Source organism: Zingiber officinale, chromosome 3A (assembly GCF_018446385.1).
Source record: "Zingiber officinale cultivar Zhangliang chromosome 3A, Zo_v1.1, whole genome shotgun sequence".
In the NCBI taxonomy this organism is placed as follows: Eukaryota; Viridiplantae; Streptophyta; class Magnoliopsida; order Zingiberales; family Zingiberaceae; genus Zingiber; species Zingiber officinale.
This window is the reverse complement of record NC_055990.1, coordinates 28975421-28993616: the sequence shown is the minus strand read 5'-3', so window position 1 is coordinate 28993616 and position 18196 is coordinate 28975421. Positions and strand designations below refer to the sequence as shown.

Genomic DNA, 18196 nt, shown 5'->3' with positions numbered 1-18196 from the left:
ATGATATTATATATTATTTTTTTTATTTTATTCTCTTTTAGATTTTACTGGTATATTGCACACGCACTGTCATTCATGCAGATTAGACACAGATTTTTGAAATATAATTACATCCGCGGTGATTGCAGCGACTCAAACTTCACCATGACGTCCTGCTCCTGCTTCTGCTCCTGCTCCGACAGGGGCTAGAAGAAGTACTCGTCGTCAACAGCGTCACGTTGTGGAAGGCCCCGAGCCCGAAGTCCTCCGGCTTCGGCATTCTGGACACGTAGTCCTCGAAGTCGTCGAGCCGTAAGCTTGCGTCGACATTGTGATGGCGATACGGTGGCGGTGGAGACTGGATGATAAAGGCGGAGGAGGACACGAGGCTGGCGTCGACGGCCACTGGGCAAGGAGGTGGCTCCAAGAGTCGTCGAAGGGGTCCTCCAGGACGGCAGGAGATGACACGAAGGTAGGCAGTGGCTTCAACATGAGCTGGATAAGTACGGACCAGAGTTGGTCCGTTCACGCGCTCAAATTTGATACTTAATTGGCCGTATAAATCCCGAACTGTGCCAAAATTCAGCCTGCTTAACAATTATATCCCTCTATATATATAACCAAATAAAACATCAAAAACAGGGTACGCCTACAATGTTGATAACCATAAAACTTGTACAAAATTGCACCTTACGAACTCATTTTGATGATGATGATGAAAGTTCACAGCGATAAATTAAACATCATTCTCTCTAACAATGGTGTCCAACCATGTATATGAAAATATGTAGATAAAACGCTTTAAGTGTTTAAGTGAATGACATCGTCATGAGCTTTGGGCCATTGTCGGGCATTCCCATCCCTGCAGCAAGCTCCGCATCTAGTTGAGTGTGAGGGGCAGGTCCCATCATTTCCTTCACCCTTGAGGAGGATTCACAAGACACAAATCAGAGAACGGAATTTCAACATCAAAACACACAGCGAGTCGAACAATGGAAGTCAGTCATTCATTTTTTTTTTCATGTTCAAGAAGCTACAAATAGTAGTACGCGTACGATTTTGGTTGCTACAACCATAATGAATACTTTTGATTTCTGCACAAGTATCCTGATAGTAGTTGAAATCAAGACATTTTATCAATGTTAGTTTGTAAAATCTCGGTGATTATAAACTTGGTGTTGGTTGAGTTAAAAAGTTAAGTTCATCAGAATATAAATCATGTTCCAAAACGAAACTAATTAGACAGCATATTCAAGATTTTGAAAAGTGATGTGACTGGGGCAACAATTAAAATGGAGTGTATCACTTCATATCACATATTTGAAACTATGTAAGTTTACCCCTATCGTATCTATGTGAACATGAACAAATATAGATAAAACATACATCTGCCACTATAGATATTAAATGAATTAAGCGAGAATCAAAGATTTCATAAAATAGTTTCAAATGAACCTAAGCAATTCGTGAAGCGCATATTATATAACGATGAACACTAAACAACTATGCAATTCATATATAAGGAAATTTGCATATTAACTCAAGCAATAAAAAAGAGTTACTGCGTATTTATTTGGCAAAAATAGTCTCAAACAAATCAATGTTAACTTGGACTCCAATTCTAACACACTGGTTCAATTTAGTTTATATAATCTATATGCATCCAGATGATTAGATTAGCTTGTACAATCCATACTTGCTACAGCTTTTGTAGCGGTTCTTTGAAAGAACAGCATGTCTTTTCACTGCTTATAATCTAGAAAGATAAAATAAGTACTTATGGGTCCAAATTATCTGATTGAATTTCTATATAGCTCATATCACGAATTACCATATAACTACTAAGTTTTTACACCGCAATGTTATTCCTCATAAGACAACAAGAAAAAAAATTTGTTTTTTTAGCAAAAAATGCAAATTGAGACATGATGGATATCCTCATGCTAAGGAGTTCTAAAAAAAGTTAATAAGAGAAGGTACCAAATCTTTATTAAAGAATTCCATGCAACATGATAGCAAACAAATTCTGAGACTAAGAAAAAAAACAGAAACAAAGAAGCAACAAGGGAAATTATACGGAAGTACCGCTTCTTGTGGCGCTTTGAGCTGAAATGACCCTGTCGGACATCCTCACCGGCAAAGTATCGACTGTGATCAATAAGCAATAGCAATTCGTGTTATCAAGGAGAAAATATCCACATAAAAAAATCAATCTTTTACAGAGGAAAGGAAAATTACTCGCAGTGGAGACAGTAAAACTGCCCCATCCCAGGGAGGTCCTCGTCAAGTGGCAACGTTTTCTCTGCCGCAGCTTCCTCCGCCTGCTTCAGGAGCTCGTTGAACACCTGATCGTCGCGTGGTCATCGGAATCACCATTCCGGTCAAGGAAACAGACAAGTAGGTGACGGCATAACAACAGAAAGGAAAAGAAAGTAACACAATGAAGGATCCAAGTTAAAAGAGAGGAAAAAAAAGGATATCTTTGACAAGGAATTTGGCGCGACGAGCGGTCTTGTGAGAATAGCGGCGCTTCTTCACCTTCCTGCTAGGGCACTTCCCTCCCATACTCCTTGATCCTCTTCACTCGAAACGGCGGTGACGGAGGAAATCAGAGTTTTGGAACCCTAGAGTTAGAATAGGTTAAGAAGGCTGCAAAGTTAGGAAGTTGTGCTACTTTTGCATTTACACCCTGGACATATGGGTATTTGTAATTTTTCTAGACCGTATATAATAAAAATAAGAAAAAAATAATTTTCATATAGTTTTTACTTTTTAAGTAACTTCACACAAAGGAAACTATTATCCATTTAATAAATCATTGAAGATTGAAAATTTAATTTAATTTTATCTATTTCACTCGTCAACTCCATTTTTTACTAACTTTGTTTTTTTTTTCATTTTTTCTAAAATAAAATTTAAATGTTAACGTAAATTATTTCATTAATCTTCCTAAATCTATCCATCTTTAAAATAAATACTAAGAGGTGTAGTTAAAGAGGAAGATTTTTATTTAATTTTTTTACTCATCTTACTATTTTATTAAAAATCTTCTCCCTTTATTAACTAATTTTGGTGAAGTCTAAAATAAATTTACGTTAATATCCTTTTTTCTATTCACACTAAAAATAATTCCTAATTTTATTAGTAATTCCACAAGCGAAACAATCAGTGATCTAGAGTTCGAGACTCAGCTGCGGCATAGTATTATGAATTTTTCTCATCATTAATTTTCTCTGGTTATTTTATATAAAAAATATAGTTCTTTTTAGTCATACATATTAGAATTGACAACACTATAATCAAAAAAGTTTCTATAAATATTTTAGGCCGACAATATTAAAAAATATATTTTTCTTAGTTTTTTTTATATAATATTAAATTAAATTAATTTTTTTCAATTCGGATTTTCAAAGACATAAATAATTCAAATTTTCAAAAGTCAAATACTTTACCCTAATGACTCTACTAATGACTCTACTTTAATATTTTAATACTAAAATACTTTAATTAATATAATTTCATTATAAATGATCAATGTGATTTCAATATATTATATTACACACGCGATGCGTGAACACGATCACTAGTATCAATGAAAAATTATGTTATATCCAATAGTATAATGAACTTTTTGGAAGTAAAATATGTAATTTAAGTATTTGAGAGCATTAAATATTAGGTTTACACTAATGGGTTGTGGTAGCACAGAAGAACATCCTATTAATAATCAAATTAGATCATCTGTATTTTAAATTGTATTTTTATTATCAATTTAATTGAATAGGTTTGAAAATTGATAATCTCTCTTTTTTTCCTTCGATTTACTTTCTCTCTAACTACTAATTTCTCTAAGACACTCTTTTATTTATTTTTCTCATTTTAAATTTTCTAAACCAAGTTTAAAGTCTATTTACTAAAAGGAGATGGATTTTACTTCCATAGAGGAAGGATGAAAGCATGGTATTATATGTATTAGTAACAATTTTACTTTTATTGCCATATAAGAGAAAGAAGAATTCGTTAACAGTGAATAAATTTAGATAAAAATAAGGTTATAATTAAATTTTAAATAGATAAATGAATGAATAAATTTATTTATAAATTATTTATGAGCATTAATGGAAATTATACATTAATTTATTTTATTTAATTTTTAAATATATTTATTGAAAAGCTAATTGCGTTTTACTTTTTTTTTTTACGCTCAACAAGTGATAAATATGATGATCCTATTAAATTTAATCATTGATTCAATAAATAAAACTTATATGGTCATTCATTTTTAACCTATCTATTAGAGCATCCACAATAACACTAAATATTTCTTTCAAATATTTATAGTCCCCACGTCCACATCGTCACTAAAATATCTCAAATCTCACAATCAAATATCCTCTCAATCAAATATTTATGATCTCACCTACCAAATATCTTACTCTCAAATATCATAAATTATATAATAAAATATCTCAAAAAAGATAATCATTTTCCCTTGTGGGGCCCACTTGCATGTCACCTAGAATGAAATCACCAGACATAAAGTTATATATGCCCGATGATTTCTATTCACTTGGGGGGATATTTGGAGAAATATCTCCTCCAAATATCCCCATTGGAAATGCCCTTATGAATAATTTAAACAAATATAGTATTTTTTATATATATATTTTAGTTATTGAAATAATAATTATGTTACTTGTTTAACAAAACTTTAGACAATAAATTCATACAACTAAAGAAAGATAAAATATAGAGTTGAGAGGTCTCAAATAATATTCTAATATGTCGTCTAAGTTGGCACAAATAGGTTAACATGCATAGTTTACAAAGAAAAAGATGCACTTATTGTTATGGTAATACGAATTGTAATAGACAAGCGCGGAGATAATGTGATAGTTAAAGTCAAAATAATATGATATAACGATTAAAGTTAAAGTGATATGACGTTCAAAGTCAGGAGAAGAGATCATTCCCCACCTAATTTCGTTGCCCACCTGGCACTAAGGTGCTCAGGTCCAGCCGGACCTACTTGGTCGGATGACAAACCGAGCAAGAGAAAGCTGACCGACCCTTAAGCCGAACAAACCTAAGGAGCTTAGTGCTTTACTCTTGGACTGAAAAGATAACATATCCGGTCATTTTCAATAGCCGATTAGATTTACAAATGGCTAGCCTTATAGGTCGGCTGGAAAGTTCAACCTACCTTATATCAGATCAGCCATAGGTGCAGGCATAATAAGGGGCAACTCCTTGATCTTCATAAATCTCTCCATACAGGTGCAACTGGATAAAAGGTGGATCAGACTTAAGGTGCTTACCACATATGAGCTCCCGAGTGTACTTATGGCACGCATAGTGAATCCTATGACTTATTGAGTGGATTTCAAGCACGCCTAATGCATCATATTACTCTCCGAACGAATTTCTAGCATTCAATACACAAAAAAGTAGCTTAATGCCCAAACAAACATATAAAAGCGATCGACCTTATGGCATGACTGGGATATACTATACAATAGCTCAATGCAAGGGCGAGCATAAAAGAGGTCGGCCTTACAGTCCGGCCAGACTACACTCAACAGACAGCATCTTAATAGCTTGTCAAAATAATAACCGTATGTCAGAGAATATTCTTCTGAAACCTTCTTCAGAGAATATTATGTCTCCTAATAGTCAACCACTTCAGCATATTCCTTCAACGAGCTCATCAATGACATAAGTTATAAACGCCAAAAGAGGTATGCATATGGATAAATTAAAGATTCCTCAGGCCATTATTACATATGGCCTCGGTAATACACTCTCCATTACTTAACAACCTTTGACATTGACCTTCCATGTCACCTCATGATTACAGAGGTTATGGGAGGTGATATATAAATGAGGTTTTCTCTTCGTTGCCAAAGTACGCTTTTCTCCGCATCAGAAACGTACTCTTGCGCGCACGTTCTTTACTATTCCTCACTCATTCAAATCGAGACTAACTGAGCATCTTAGGGCCTTTGCCAGGCCCCCCTCTCTTCTCCTTGTTTTTTGGGCACTGACGCTTTGTGTGTTCGTCTAAGTGTGCACAAGATTGAAAGGAATTCTCTTCAGGAAGCGAAAAGCCTTATTCCAGTCAACAACCAAGCCACGTCGTCAGCGCACTATCTCTCCAATTTTAGACCGGATCATCACATAAATGATAAAAGAAGAATAGAAAGAAGATAAAATAGGAGAGTAATAATTAATCTTATTGTTTATTGATACTTGCCCTCAAGACAATACAATATATAGGGTTTAAACAAGTACTCGGTCAATTAACCAATTAATAAATAACAGAATAATTTTAAAAATTATTCTGAGAATTATTCTAATAATTATAACATAATTATTAGAATAATCCTAAAACTAATTTGATTTGATTTGGTGATTTGATCCGGTCAATTCTGGTAATTCTCTTTTATCTCTTTTACCCCCCGACAAACTTAACGGGAGATCTTTGACGTTGAATTTGCTTGCTAACTTGTTGAAACGTTGTCTGGATAATGGCTTAGTAAAGATATCAGCAATTTGATCCTCAGCAGAAATATAAGAGACGGATAATTGTTGAGTTGTCACACGTTCACGAACAAAATGGAAATCAATCTCCACATGTTTTGTACGAGCATGAAAGATTGGATTTGCTATGAGATATGTTGCTCCAGTATTGTCGCACCAAATTTTTGGTGCAATATTTGATGCAAGATGAAGTTCAGAGAGAAGTGATTGAAGCCAAATAATTTCAGACGTTGTATTTGCTATAGCTTTATATTCTGCCTCAGTACTTGAACGAGATACCGTAGGTTGCTTTTTCGAATTCCATGAGATAAGATTTCGTCCAAGAAATATTGCATATCCACTAGTAGAGCGTCTATCTTCAGGAGAACTTGCCCAATCCGCATCACTATGGCATGTAAATCTCGAGACGATATAAAAGAAGACCATGTAGAATAGTACATTTGAGATAGCGAAGTATTCTTTTTACATTATCCCAATTTTGTTCAGTTGGAGCATGCATGAATTGACAAACACGATTTATTGCAAAAGTAATATCAGGGCGTGTGATAGTGATATATTGTAAGGCTCTAACAATGTTTCGATAAATCTGTGGATCAGACAGAGCAGGAGAGGATGAAGATGGAGAGTTGTTTATAACAATTGGTGTAGAGACCGGACGTGCTCCATCCATTTTGGCTCTTTGAAGAAGTCCAGTAATGTATTTGCTTTGAGAGAGAAGATAGTCATCCTCATGTGGAATAAGCTCAATACCAAGAAAAAAACGAGCAATGCCCAAATCTCGGGTAGGAAATTCTTGATTGAGAAGACTTAATAAAGTTATGATGCCCTTGTAATCATTACCGGTTATCAGGATGACATCCACATAAATAATAAAAAATATCATAGACTCATCATTATATTTATGAAATAGAGACAAGACAGTCATTGATCCAGAAAATCCTTGAGATTGTAACCAATTGGATAGTCGATGAAACCATGCACGAGGAGCTTGTCGAATACCATATAAGGATTTCTTAAGTTGGCAAACATGAGATGAAAATTGTGGATGAATGAACCCAAGTGGTTGCTCCATAAATACAATTTCCTCAAGATGACCATGGAGAAACGCATTTGAGATGTCCAATTGGCGTACAGGCCAATTGGAACTAACAGCTATCGATAATAATAGTCTGACAGATGTAATCTTGATGATTGGACTAAAAGTGTCATTGAAGTCAATACCTGATTGCTGACTAAAACCTTTGGCTACAAGTCGAGCTTTGTATCGTTCAAGAGAGCCATCAGCTCGATACTTAAGACGGAATACCCATTTAGAGCCCACAACATTCATTAAGGAAGTGCATGGAACTAGACTTCATGTTCCATTGCGAAGAAGTGCATCAAATTCTGTAGTCATTGCACTACGCCAATTTGGATCCTTGTTTGCTTGCGTAAAACAAGTTGGTTCAATAGATTTTGAAGAAACCACTAGAGCCCGTGGAAGAGGATATGGAGTCGCATTTGGTGGCCAATGTTCATAAATGTCACTAATGGGAAGCATGCGACGAGGAGCATTATCATCTGAATCACTTGTTAATGGTGATAAGGAAGTAGGCTGACATGGTGATGTAGATGACGGACTTGCATTATCCGAGGATTCAGAACTAGAGAGCATATTATCTTCGACCGGCGAGGCTTCCAAGATTGGAGCAGCATCCTGAGGTGATTCTGATGGTATAGGGGAGTTATTAGAGAGCGGAGCATGACCTAGGATGTCATCATTTCTGACAATATTAGGTGGTATTAAGAAGGTGTCACCTGTATCTGGAGGAGAGATCGAAGAAGATACTGAAAAAGAGAATAGAGTCTCATCAAAAGTAACATGTCGTAAAATATAAATTCGACCTGTTGGTATATGTAAGCAACGATAACCATGGTGCAAATTGCTGTAACCAAGGAAAACACATTGTAGTGAACGAGAGTCAAGTTTGTGTTTAGAGTAGGGGCGTAACCATGGATAACATGCGCAACCAAAAATTCGAAGGAAAGTGTAATTCGGAGTTTGATTATAAAGTGTTTCAAAAGGACATTTATGATTGAGAAATGGAGTAGGAAGTCGATTTATGAGATATACAGCAGTGGTAACAGCTTCATCCCAAAATTTACGTGGAACTGATGCATGATGAAAAAGAGCTAAGGCAGTTTCGACTATGTGTCTATGTTTTCTCTCAGCAGAGCCATTTTGTTTTGGAGTGTGAGGACAAGAGACCCGATGAACAATTCCACAAGAGACAAGATGACGATGAAGAGATTGATATTCACCTCCCCAATCAGAATGAAAAGAAAGTATTTTACGATTAAAATATCGTTCAACTTGATTTTGAAATTTACAGAATATATCCAATAAATCAGATTTTCTTTTCATAGGATAGAGCCAAGTATATTTACTAAAATGATCAATAAAGGTAACATAATGTTAGAAACCTTGGTTAGATAAAACAGGTGCAGGGCTCCAAACATCAGAATGAATTAATTCAAGTGGGGAATTAGAAACATAATCGGATAAATAGAAAGGTAGCTTATGACTTTTAGATTTTATGCAGACCCTACATGAATGAGATGTAGAGGAGGTAATGGAAGTAGGTAAACCATACCTATTGATGATTGACTGGACAATATGAAGAGAAGGATGACCAAGTCGAGCATGCCAAGCTGGTTTATTTGTGCATTCACCAACAAAAGCTTTGATTGAAGAACTTTGAAGATAGTAGAAGCCATTTTTTATTCTCCCATGAACACACAATATCATTTGTTCCTTTATCTTTTATAAGATAATGATTATGATGAAACTAAAAAATGACATTGTTATCAAGACAAAACTGACAGGTAGAAAGTAAATTTTTAGTGATAGATGGAACATGAAAGATATTGCGCATGTGAAAAGTTTGATTAGATAAATGAATATATGTGTTTCCAAGATTAGCAATTTGCAAACTTGAGCCATCGCCTATTTGAACCGTATTTGAGCCATGATATGACATTATGTCTGTAAGGATATTATTGTTGGTGCGGGTAGCACTAACGGTCTAACTCAGGTTTTGATGAATGACAAATCAGGGTAAGTTAGTTTGTTGTTGTCTAACACTTTGATCGAGTGTGCAGGAGAAGTCCAGACAGGTCGACGGGCTGACCGGATGTCTGGCACGAAGCCCAGCTAGGTCGACGGGCTGACCGGATAGCTGGCACGAAGTCCAAGCGGGTCGACGGGCTGACCGGACGCTTAGGCACGAAGTCCAGATGGGTCGATGGGCTGACTGGACGTCTGGCAGGTAAGTAAGGTAAGTCACTGGAGGGGAGTGACTGCGAGAACGCATTCCCGGGAAGGGAACATTAGGCGTCGATCCGGCTTAGATCCATTTCGGATATCTAAGTCGAGATCGTGACTAGATTCCGGTCTCGGAAAGACGGAATCTAAGTCATGCTCTTTTATATTAAATCATATTACTTTGTTGAACTTTAATTGTGCTAACAATCTATTTTACAGGATATATATATTTGCCTCGAACTAACTCTATTTTGCAGGAGAAGGAGTTTCTGGAAATAGGAGGTCCGAGCGCCCGGAAGGGATCCGGGCGCCCGGAAGCAAATATTATCCATGCCGAGTCATCGCCATGTGGAGTTCGCTGATTAGACTTGCCACGTCGCACCAGGGCACCCGGAAGGGATCCAGGCACCCGGAGCAGCATATAAAAGAAGCCCCAGGGGTGGAGCTTCAACATAATTCAGAACTCTTAGATTGCTTGCTCTGCTGCTCTGCGGTCCGACGACGTTAACGAAGCTCCGACAACGCGCTCTTGTCCTTGTAGTTTTCCTTCTGTCGGTATAGCTTTGTTTTACTTTTTATTAGCATCTCTTGTACTGTCTTTGTAATTATTATTTCGAATTGCTAGTAAATTGCCCAACGAAAGTACTCACGGAGTACGGGCCTTCGAGTAGGAGTCGTCACAGGCTCCGAACAAAGTAAAAACACCGTGTTCATTTGTCTATTGTTTTTAATTCTGCCGCGCTTACACTCGTTATTTTTCGAATCGATATTCACCCCCCCCCCCTCTATCGAATTCTCACGATCCAATAAGTGGTATCAGAGTAGGTACCGCTCTGATTTGGTGCAACCACCAATCAGACAGGGGGTGAAATATTAACTTTTATTTTTCGGTTTTCAGTTTTACGCTTAATTCCAATCTGGTATTATTACCTGTTTTGGAAATTTTTTTCGTTGCAATTAAATCTAAATTGGTGCAACACCAATTTAGATACTTCTATTATTTTTCCCACACTGCTAATCCAAGACCAAGTCTTGGGATATTTTTTTGTCGTTGTTTACTTGTGTGCAGGATGTCTCAACTAGAAGGCTTCAGCACAGTACGTCCTCCCCTATTCAACGGGGATGACTTCTCGTACTGGAAGAAAAGAATGGAGGTGTACCTAAAGACAGACTACGATCAATGGTTTAGCGTCATAAAGGCCTACCGAGCTCCAGTCGACAACTCCGGAAATCCACTAGACCCGGAACAGTGGACTCCGAACATGAGGAAAAAGGCGTCGACGGAAAAAAAAACAATCAACACGCTACACTGCGGTCTAACACGAGAAGAGCTGAACCGGGTCGGACCGCATCAGAACGCTAAAGAATTATGGGACAAACTGATCGAGCTGCATGAAGGAACGAGCGACGCAAAGGTAACAAAAAGAGACTTACTTTTAAATAAAATATTTAATATAAAAATGCAGGAAGGGGAAACGGCAAGTCAACTGCACGCGAGGATCAAGGACATCCTCAACGGACTCCACGCGATAGGCCACCAGATGGAAAACAGAGACTTAATAAGGTGCGCACTAAATGCTTTTCCACGTAATAGTTTGTGGGCATCGATCGTAGATGCCTACAAAATTTCCAAAAATTTATCTAAATTAAAGTTAGACGAGCTTTTTTGTGAGTTAGAACTGCATGAACAAACTAATGCTGGAGCCGAAAAAGGTGTTGCTTTATTTGCAGACTCCTCCAAAGAAAAGAAGAGCAAGTCTGAATCTGAAGAAGATTCCGATCAAAATTCCGAAGACGAAGAATACCTGGTGAACTTGGTAAGAAAAATGTTCACCAGGAGAAAAAGGAGCTTCAGCAAGAAGGACCTTCAAAAGATCAGTTCTCCCGCAGAACAAAAGAACGTGACTTGCTTCGGATGCAACAAAAAGGGGCACTACAAGAACGAATGCCCAAGACTGAAGCTCGACATACCAAAGCCGACCAAAAAGAAGGCCCTCAAAGCAACGTGGGACGACTCCTCCTCGGATGAATCGGAGGTAGAAGAGCAGAAGCACCAGAGCCACCTCGCGCTGATGGCCCGCGAAGCTGAAACGGAAGACGAATCGAGAGATGAATCGGAAGACGGGTCCGAACCCGAATCGAGCCACGAGTCCGTACTCGTTTCCGAAGGCCCAGATGAGGTATATTTCAATTTAAACAACAAATTTTTTTAAATTATTTCCTGCTTAAATAGTAAATTGGTTAAAATAGAAAATGAAAACAAATCACTCCTTGAGGAAAATCAAGACCTCAAGGAACAAATCAAAAATTCAAATCCAACTCAAGATCTAACACTTGAGGAGAATTCATCATTAAAATCAGAAATTAATAAGTTAAAGGAAATGCTAGAAAAATTCACTACAAGATCAAAAAATCTAGACTTAATCCTGAATAATCAAAAGGCGTGTTATAATAAAACCAGACTCGGATACAAGTCGAACTCAAATAAAACTTTTAAATCATTAATAACTCAATACAAATCAACTAATCAAGCTTGGGTTCTGAAAGCGTGTTTGACCACGCAAGTAGGACTTAATCAATATTATATACCTAAAGAAAAAATATATTATATAAACTCGAATAAACCAAATCAAAAACCAAAATACAAACCAAAATAAAAAAATTCAAAATTTAAACAATTTAAAACTCAACAAAATATAAATTATCACCAAGTTAATTATAATTATAAAAGAAATAGACACAAACCTAAAACAAAAATTTAAATTAAATGCCAATAATTCAGGGGGGGCTCCAGAATAGCTGGCACCTCCAAAACTAACTTACCCGACAGGGTAACCCAAATAAACTAACTCGGCAGGGTAATTAGGATTAGTTAAAAAAGGGACCCAGTTTAACTTGAATCATGGTACTGGTGAAGTTTTTTGATGATAGTACGTTGGGGAAGCTTGGGCATCGCATGTCTAGAAAGATATGACTTCAATCTGGTGCATTTGGTCAAGTGGAACCGACCGAAGCTACCTTTAAATGGATCCTAACTAGTTAGACCAAGGTTTAGTACTAAGTTCCGTGGATAGGACTATTCGGAAAACCTCGAAAGGTTGGTTACTTCTAATGACGTCCAAATGACTCACCAAGCTTAGAAGTTTATCCGAAGAATGTCTATTTGTTGAGACCAAAGCTAAACCTGAATCTAACACAAGTTAAACCAAACTCTATAATTAAATCTAATTCATCTCACAAAATTATAGGATTCCCTGATTGAAAACTTAGATCGGGTGAGATGACTAAGGATCAAAATTAAATTTCGAATTAAATTAACTAAATTAAATTTCGAATTAAGTTAATTAAATTAAATTAGTTAAGTTAAATTTTGAATTAATCAAATTTTGAATTAAATAACTAAAATGAATTATGATTAATTTATTTTTTAACTTTAAAAAATTATTTTAAAAATTAAATTAACTTTAAAAAATTTATTTTAAAAATTAAATTAACTTTAAAAAATTATTTTAAAAATTATTAAATTAACTTTAAAAAATTATTTTAAAAAAATTAAATTAACTTTAAAAAAATTATTTTAAAAAATTAAATTAACTTTAAAAAATTATTTTAAAAATTATTAAATTAACTTTAAAAAATTATTTTAAAAAATTAAATTAAGTTGTTTTTAAAAAAAATATTTTAAAAATTAAATTAACTTTAGAAAATTATTTTTTAAATTAACTTTAAAAAATTATTTAAAAATTAAATTAACTTTTAAAAAAATATTTTTTTTAAAAAAAATTAATTAACTTTAAAAAAAATTTATTTTTTTTAAAAAAATTAATTAACTTAAAAAAAAATAATCTTAAAAGACTAACCTTAATTCCTACTCATTGTAGGAAACCAAGTGGATTTTGAACAGTGGTTGCTCCAAACACATGACTGGAGATCACACCAAATTCACTCAACTCACTTACAAAAGCTTAGGAACAGTTACCTTTGGAAATAACAGCAAACTCAAGATAATTGGTATAGGTAATATTGAATTAAAAATAGATTTCATAATTACAAATGTTCTACTTGTTGAGAATTTCAAATACAATCTCCTCAGTATAAGTCAATTATGTGATACTAGGTATAAAGTTAAATTTCTATCCACAGAATGTTTAATCAAACATCTAGATAATCCTACTATAAGCCTAAAAGGTTTTAGAAAAGACAACATTTATGCTATCAACTTAACCTCTTCTTCAATTAAGTGTTATTTAACACAAAAAGAAGAAACTTGGTTATGGCATAGGAGAATGTCTCACACCAACTTTAGAAATATAAGCAAATTAAATGGACTAGTGAGAGGCTTACGAAAATTACCTAACTTAGATTCAACCATATGTAATGCTTGTCAACAAGGTAAACAAACAAAATCCACTCACAAACCAACCAATCAGCCACAAACCAACTCAATATTAGAACTTCTACATTTAGACCTTTTTGCCTCCCATGGAGTCAAATCCATAAATGGAAACTTATATTGTTTAGTAATAATAGATGATTATTCTAGGTTTACTTGGGTAAAATTCTTAAAACATAAAGACGAAACTTTTGAAATCTTTACAAACTTTTGCAAACAAATTGAAAACGAAAAAAATCTTAAAATTAAAAGAATTAGGAGTGACAACGGGGGAGAATTTAAAAACCATAATTTTAACAAATTCTATCTTGAAAATGGCTACCATCACGAATTTTCGTGTCCTAAAACCCCCCAACAAAATGGAATTGTAGAAAGAAAAATAGAACCTTACTGGAAGCCTCTAGAACTATGTTAAATGAATATAACTTACCTAAATATTTTTGGACAGAAGCTGTTAGTACAGCCTGCTATGTGAAAAGTATAACAACATTAAATAAAAGACATAATAAAACCTTCTTTGAAATATTTTATAACAAACAACCCAACATAAAATATTTTAAAGTATTTAGGTGTCCAGCCTTCATCTTAAATACTAGAGAACACTTAGGAAAATTTACCTCTAAAGTAGAAAATGGAATTTTTGTAGGATATTCTCTAAACAGTAGGGGTTACAAAATATATAATAAAATTACGTTAAAAATCGAGGAAACCACAAATGTAAAATTTGAAGAAACCCAAGGACAGACTCAAATTCAACCTATTGAAAATAATAATTCTGAAGAAACCAATCAATCCCTAGACTATGAAGAAGATGAACACACTCAAGAAAATCAACCCCCTAGAACTATAAGAGTCAACCCTAACCATCCAACTGATCAAATAATTGGTGACCTAGACCTAAGGGTTCAGACCAGATCATCCTTTAGGAACCTAAGTCAAATTTCCCTGATTTCAAAAATTAAACCCAAACTGTAGCTGAATCCCTACTTGATCCAGATTGGATCATCGCTATGCAAGAAGAACTAGCTCAATTTAAGCGTAATGAAGTTTGGGATCTAGTACCACCACCTAAAGATAAGAAAATAATAGAAACAAAATGGGTATTTAGAAATAAATTAAGTGAAACTGGGGAAATTACTAGGAATAAGGCTAGGCTAGTTGCCAAAGGGTTCAGTCAAGTTGAAGGACTTGACTACGATGAGACCTATGCCCCAGTAGCCAGATTAGAATCCATTAGAATGTTACTAAGTTATGCAGCTCATAAGGGATTCAAACTATATCAAATGGATGTTAAGTCAGCTTTTCTCAATGGACTAATAAAAGAAGAAGTTTATGTAGGTCAGCCTCCTGGGTTTGAAAATCTAGAACACCCTGATTATGTCTTTAAGTTAAAGAAAGCATTATATGGACTTAAACAAGCACTCAAGACATGGTATGAAAGGCTAACATCTTACTTAACATCCAAAGGATTCAACCAAGGTCAAATTGACCCAACCTTGTTTGTTAAATTACTAAATAACGACATATTTATAGCACAAATATATGTAGATGATATAATATTTGGTTCAACTAACTCAGACTTTTTAGAAGAATTTATTAACCTAATGGAACAAGAATTTGAAATGAGCTTAGTAGGGAAATTGACCTATTTCCTAGGATTACAAATCAAACAAACAAATGAAGGAAATTACATCTATCAGCACAAATACACTAAAGAATTACTTAAAAAATTTGGAATGGAAAATACAAAAGAAATAAAAACACCTATGGCAGTAAACACAATCTTAGACAATGACCCAAATGGAAAACCAGTGGATCTAAGGTATTATAGAAGTGTAATAGGTAGTCTACTTTACTTAACTGCAAGCTGACCTGATATTTTATTTGCAGTTAGTATGTGTGCTAGATACCAAACCTATGCTAAAGAATCCCATTTGACTCAAGTCAAAAGAATTTTTAGATATCTTAAGGGAACAACAAATGTAGGAATTTGGTATCCTAGGACCAATAACTTTGAATTAATAGGGTATTCTGACTCAGATTATGTTGGGTGCAAATTAGACCGCAAAAGCACAAGTGGTGGATGCCAACTACTAGGCCCATCACTTGTTAGCTGATTTAGTAGAAAGCAACACTGTGTTGCACTATCTACAACTGAGTCAGAATACATAGTCATAGGAGAATGTGTCGCCCAATTATTATGGATGATGCACACCTTAAAAGATTTCAACTTAAAAATCACAAATGTAAAAGTTTTAATTGACAATATTAGCTCAATCAATTTAACAAAAAATCTAGTGCATCATTCAAGAACCAAACACATTGAAATCAGGCACCACTTTATCAGGGATCATGTTACTAAGGGTGACATTGAGCTCAAATACATTGAGTCCAAGTCAAACTTAGCTGACATATTCACCAAACCACTCCCTGAAAGTGAATTTAGCAATTTGCGTAGAAAACTAGGAATGTGCCTAATAGACTAGGATTTTCAAAATTTCAAAAATATTTTCAAAAATGATTGTTCTCAAATTATAGGTTAAACATGTTTTATTTTCAAAACTTTCCTATTTTTAAATTTAAAAAAAAATACTTTTAGCCTTAGACTAGTTCAAAATCCTTAGAAAGCATGTACCCATAGGACTAGATTTTGAGCATCTCACCAAAACCCTAGGCTTACCTTGCTTGTGTTTGACGAACATAGATAGGGGTGAGATGCATAGGCCACTTGCCTAAAACTTAAGATGCTTATTTCAGTGCATCGATATAAGTCTGGGTGTTAAATACAAAATATACATTAATCGAGTTAAGTTTGAACTTAACTTGACTAACCAAGTGAAAGCTGCTATCCTTTGATAGTCAGTCAGTAACTAACTGGTTAGACATTTGATTTAATGTCAGGTTCAGGGGGAGAAATAAAATTAATTCAGTTTTTCAAATTGAATTTTAAACTTAATTTTGAAAATCAAAGTTTAAAAATAAATCTTCAAAATCAACTTGTTTAAAATTGTGGAAATTTTTTTAAATCAACTCAAAATTGTTTGTTTTAAATCACAAACTTTTTATCCTTTTTACTTAGTCTTTGAAAACTGAACTTTTCAAGTATTTTAAACCATGATTTTAAAACTAGTACTTTTGACTTTGAAAATTTGATTTTGGAAAAAGAATTTTACAAAATTATTTTGAAAACTCCTTCATTTTAAAAATTATTTTAAAAATGTGATCTTACTTTACCAAAATTAGTTTTACCAAACTCCTTTGAAAACTAAAAGTAAAGTTCAAAATCATTTTTCTTAATGTTTAACTTCACTTTAAAAATTATCCTGAATCTAGTTCTGAAAAATTAGGTTTAACTTAATTTTGATAATTTGATTTGCAAAAACTTAGTGTTGAAATTTTTTTTAAAAGTGATGTTTGCAAACTTAAAAATTTTTCAAAGTTACTAAGTTATAAATCAGCTATTTTTCAAGACTTAGTTTTTTTTCAAGGATTTAAGAAATAAAGGTAAAACTATCTTTTAATTCTAAACTCCCCTAGGTTAACTTGACACTATTTTCTACTTTGTCTGAAGTCTGTATTTATGCTTACTTGACATTAGTTCTTTTGTTGAATGACAAAGGGGGAGGGTTAGGTGGTTAAGTTAGCTAAACCAATTTGAAAACACAAAACTTAACTTAAAAACCATTTACTCGTTTTTACTTATTTTTTTTCTTTCATCTGTTTCACTAACTTAACCAGGTTGTCATTCCATCAAAAAGAGGGAGATTGTTGGTGTAGATAGCACTAACGGTCTAACTCAGGTTTTGATGAATGACAAATCAGGTTAAGTTAGTTTGTTGTTGTCTAACACTTTGATCGAGTGTGCAGGAGAAGTCCAGACAGGTCGACGGACTGACCGGATGTCTGGCACGAAGCCCAGCTAGGTCGACGGGCTAACCGGATAGCTGGCACAAAGTCCAAGCGGGTCGACGGGCTGACCG

The 18196-nt window shown here is 34.5% G+C and overlaps 1 protein-coding gene across 1 annotated transcript; it reads right to left on the bottom strand.

Moving 5' to 3' along the window:
• Positions 1–570: 570 nt before the first annotated feature.
• LOC122051591 (zinc finger C2H2 protein ECU02_0310-like) lies at positions 571–2612 on the bottom strand. Its single transcript, XM_042612783.1, has 4 exons — positions 2460–2612; positions 2218–2335; positions 2065–2127; positions 571–900 (listed from the first exon to the last, which is right to left on the bottom strand). The coding sequence occupies exons 1-4, from the start codon at positions 2542–2544 to the stop codon at positions 789–791; spliced, it is 378 nt and encodes a 125-aa protein (XP_042468717.1). The 5' UTR covers positions 2545–2612; the 3' UTR covers positions 571–788.
• Positions 2613–18196: the final 15584 nt, after the last annotated feature.